The sequence below is a fragment of the Phaseolus vulgaris genome, chromosome 6 (genome assembly GCF_051622355.1).
Source record: "Phaseolus vulgaris cultivar YP4 chromosome 6, ASM5162235v1, whole genome shotgun sequence".
Taxonomy (NCBI): domain Eukaryota; kingdom Viridiplantae; phylum Streptophyta; class Magnoliopsida; order Fabales; family Fabaceae; genus Phaseolus; species Phaseolus vulgaris.
In genome coordinates this window covers 28751193-28755867 of record NC_143503.1, presented here as the reverse complement: position 1 = coordinate 28755867, position 4675 = coordinate 28751193, and the positions used below count along the sequence as shown (strand labels likewise).

Sequence of the window (4675 nt, the reverse complement as noted above, 5' to 3'; positions counted from 1 at the left end):
TCGAATAGCAAGTCTTTCAAGTTGAGTTATGATCCTCAGATTACAAGTTTTCATACCCTATCCTCTTTCGAGCTACAAGTTTAACAACATTGCATTGCACTTAGAAACACTCTTTAGAACTCATGAATTCAGGCTGGAACTGTACAAGGAAGCCACATTTTTTGACCATCATGGGCCGAATGAATGCATTGATAACTTGGTATAACCCATAAACGTCGCCAGAAAAATACGAAACTTGACGTCCAAAATGAATAGGACTGAAAATTTAGTGAATGGTGCGGCTCGCTTACAAGATACAGACAATACCAGCCACCATTCATGTAGCATGAAAGTAAATTAAAACTTAAAAATATGTTTCACCTCTGACAACACACACAAAGCATATACATGTCCCGTTGAAACAAATTTCAACGCCTAGCCAGTTAGAACAATGAAAGGGCAATTTGCAACGGAAAAAATTGCTCCCCGCACCAGTCAGCAAAAAACACATGCATTCTTACAACAGTAGCTGACTACCAAAACTCCACCCAAAATACATGTCCCGTTGAAACAAATTTCAACGCCTAGCAAGTTAGAACAATGAAAGGGCAATTTGCAACGGAAAAAATTGCTCCCCGCACCATTCAGCAAAAAACACATGCATTCTTACAACAGTAGCTGACTACCAAAACTCCACCCAAAATAAAGAAACCATAGCAAAAGTATACCACTTTCATACATAGTCACACAAATATTTGCAAACTTCAATATGTCATTGGCTTTCAATATTTCAAATTCTAACCGAAAGGAAACCTCATCGAGAGCAAACCAAGCAAGCAAGATGGTGTGTCAAGTACTTAAACAATTGTGAGATTTAAGCTATTGCAGAGCTGGAGTAATGCAGCTTGATTTTCCGGATCTACCATTTCATTGATAACCTTCGGGTATCTTCCAGGAGAAAGTGTCGACAGCCGAGACAACGAAGCAACAAAAAATTCTTTCGGATCTCTTATATCTTTTAGTGGATCTTCTTCTTTCCTCCCAGCATTGTAAAGAAGAACAAATGCAGCAGTGTAACCAACATTTTCTGAAATATCTGGCACGTCAGGTTCCTCGTCAGCCCTTTCCTGTTCTGGCCGTGAAAGAAGAGTGACAATGCTGTCCACCATCTTACCCCAGGATTCAGCAGAAGCAGGATCCAAAAGAATTGGAGTTTCACAGATGAGTCTGGTTGAGGCAACAGCAGCCAACTTAAGCTCGATGGCTCCCGTAATCAGCTTAAGATTAGGTATCCAAAATTGATTCAAAATCACATTAAAAATATCTGGCTGCACACCGTTCATAGTATCAACAAGGTTTGAACACCCGTGTTTAATCAGAAAAAGTGAAATAAATATCAGAAGAGACTTTATGAGTTTTACTGTTCGTCTTCTTTGGAGCTCCCTGAAAAGAGCAGCCCAGATATGAGAAATATAAGGTTTAATAACACCGTAGTCAAGACTCTCAATGACGGTGTTGAGTACATAAAATCCTTGATCAGATGTGCTAGAAGATTGTATAAGTGTGTCAAATATGCCAAGCACCTTGGTCAGTCTATCCCCTTGGTTGATCTCATTCGGTGCCTTTTGAAGGAAGGCCTGGAGTAGACGCACAAGTGCAGGGACATTTGCCGCTCTTTTCCAAGAATCAGGCGACAAAAGAATCACAAATATATGCAAATAAATGGGCGGAATGGGTGACTTGTTTAGCTCAACAAGCTGAGCAAGCAACTGAAATGTGTATGGAAAAAACTCGGTTACATCATTGGTCAAAATTATTTCCAGCTTAGGGAAAAGGCTTGCCTCAAAAACAGATACAGACAAACCCTTCTCACAGCCCCGCTTCACAAGAATAGCGACAGACTCAAAGAGATAATGGTTGAAAACGGGATTTTTAGGATTTCGGCAAACTTCGCCAAGAATAAAGGTCAACCCCTCAATGCAAACTCGAGCAACATCTGCAGAAAGATCAGCAACCCCAAGAACCCTCATAATGCATTTCATCACATATTGATTCTCCTCAGACTCTTGGTGCTTTAAGGCGCTGAAAAGATTGTTCATCAGCACCGGGAAGATCGGATTGATGTCTGCTGAAGTATAGCGTGGCCCACTCACCTCATCCTTTATCAACAACAATTTCTCAATACAACTTGCAGCGTAAGAATGTACAACATTTGATTCCGAAGCAAGGAACCGAACCAAATCTGGGAAAAACTTCAATGCCACGGACTTCGATATTTGACTCCGGAACATAGTAAAAAACTTGAGTGCACCTGCCTTAAGCATGGGATGCCCATTCACATCGGGACTCTGCAGCTCAGGGACAATGACGGATTCAAAAAAGCTCTGAACGTCAACAAGCTCAGTGGAGACGTAACTAGTTCCAGCCTTCTTGATAGCGAGAGAAACAACCAAGTGTATGGCACAATCCTTGTCCTTCCAATTAATCACAGGATTGGCAGCAAATGAACTCAACAAACTCTGTATCTGCGAAGAGACAATGTTCCTTACAACATCCCCATAATGCGCAGCAATTCCCTTGAGAAGCTCACAGGCAATCCTCCTCCTAGTATCAAGATCACTACCTTCCATATCCCTTCTAATAAACTCTATATAATTCATCTCAAAAAGCTCCTCATCGTCTTCCCTCAACTTCACATTGGGAATCACAATTCCCTGACATATCTGGGGCACAACCCCTTCACTCGCAAACAAGTTATGGTGAACACTAGTACTGACCGTGGTCAAAAACTTGATCGCGGTAATGGCCAGCTGATCCCGGTTAGAAGACTGAGACACATTCCCCAGCAAAGTCCACACAGCAAGAGCAAAATCATTCAAATAACCCTGAAATTCCTCTTCATTCTTTTCCATGTACAGATTAATATTCTCACAGACCTTGGCCCTAAGCTCATCGACAACAGCAAGACCATCGCCACCACTTCCCTCGAGAGCAGGATAAGTGGTGGTGAGATATTTCCGAAACTCACCCATCCACTCCTTCATGTGATCCTCAAAGAACTCAGGGAGCTCCTGAAAATTCAACGAGTAAAAAATGCTACAGCACAGACTCTGTGACTCGAAGAGCGGGCGCAGGTTCGCGCCGGAATTGACACTGGCGTCGATCAACGACGCCGTTTTGAGGAAAACCTCAAGCAAAGGCGCAGCAAAATTATCGAGGCAATACTTCAAATCGAGGAGAAGATCATTGGTTTTATAAACGAAACGGAATTTGTTAAAAATGGAATCGGCGGTGCCGAGAATGCCGTTAACGGAAGCATAATCGGACTCCTGTGACGCGTTTTTTAGATTGGAAACGAGTTCGGGAAGAAGCGCAGGCCACGCCTTGGGGAAATCGTGCTTACCGATAACGGCGAGGGCTTCGCTGAGCTGACTCTGAATCTTACGGGTAGCGGTAGCGGAGAGCATGAGTGGAACGATCAGGGACTTTATGTGCTCCTTCTCCGATGGGTCTATGGGAGCCTCGGAGGACCATCGCGTGCGGAGGTGGTTCTTGAAGTTCACGGCGGCAGCTTGCCTGATCTGGTCGTCCACGGAGGGCTCTGCGACCAGGCGGAGGACCACGAGGCCGTAGTTGGGGCGGTCGGCGGCGTCGGCGAGGGACGTTTCGGCGCGGCGGCGGGGCTCGGGTGCCGGAGCAAGCGTTTGGAGGAAGCATTCCGATAGAAATTGCAGTGTCTGAGGGTTCCACTCCATTGCCACAACACTTTGTGAGAGGTTTTGAGTGTTTCTATTTGGAGAGGGAAAGTGAGATTTTTCAAGTTTTGAACACGCTTAAAAATTTTCATTTTTCATTTGCTGCACTACTAAAAGTCCAAAAACCAAACGTTACCAATACATGGTTTTTTCTTCTTGCACCGCATCAATTCGAACCTCCACACCCATTGTTTTTTGAATTCCAAAATTATTCTTACGAGTTTTATTTCAAACGTAGAAGGTCCATGGCAGCGTGTTGGCTTTTGCTGGCTGAACGTGGTGGTGGAGGTAAGGTTGATCTTTAGCAACATCGTAACGTATTTGAGGGATACTTATTTTTAAATTGAGTGTTAGGTTCGGATCAGGTAATCCGTATTTAAACTACTATTTAAATAAAAATCTGAAATAATTAAAATTTTTAAATATAATATTTTATTTAAAATTTAAGTTGCTTAAAATCCTAAAATAATTTATTTTCTACTTAAATAAAAATCTAAAATAAATAAATTTTTTTATCTTTTTTATTTGAAGTTTTTGTTTGTTTGTAAGCACGAAATTTCAGTCATAAAAGAATGTATTTATGAATGACGGTGTGAACGTAAAAAACCCAAAACAAAAGTTATAAATCAAAACCAGCCCAATCCTAAACAGTAATATTAAACGAAATCTCCAAACCTGGCTTTTGGGCATTTCCTTGTGATGGACCGTATGACTAATGAATACCCAACGACTATTTCTTCCTGCACCTCTATATGTTTTTCTTTTCTGAAACTTCTTGCAAAACATGAAAATATATTTTATCCTTCTTCCTCCACTCCCATATTTCAGATTATATAATCCAAAATAGTCTCATTATATAATCCAGAAATCTGTATTTGATAATACCTTCTGGGTTATGTAATCCGGACACGTATTTAAAAATATGTTTATAAATTAAATAA

General features: G+C 41.5%; 1 protein-coding gene across 1 annotated transcript; it reads right to left on the bottom strand.

Annotated features, from left to right (window-relative positions):
* Positions 1-241: 241 nt before the first annotated feature.
* Positions 242-3835, bottom strand: LOC137831912 (exportin-2). Its single transcript, XM_068639815.2, has one exon. The coding sequence runs from the start codon at positions 3732-3734 to the stop codon at positions 837-839; it is 2898 nt and encodes a 965-aa protein (XP_068495916.2). The 5' UTR covers positions 3735-3835; the 3' UTR covers positions 242-836.
* Positions 3836-4675: the final 840 nt, after the last annotated feature.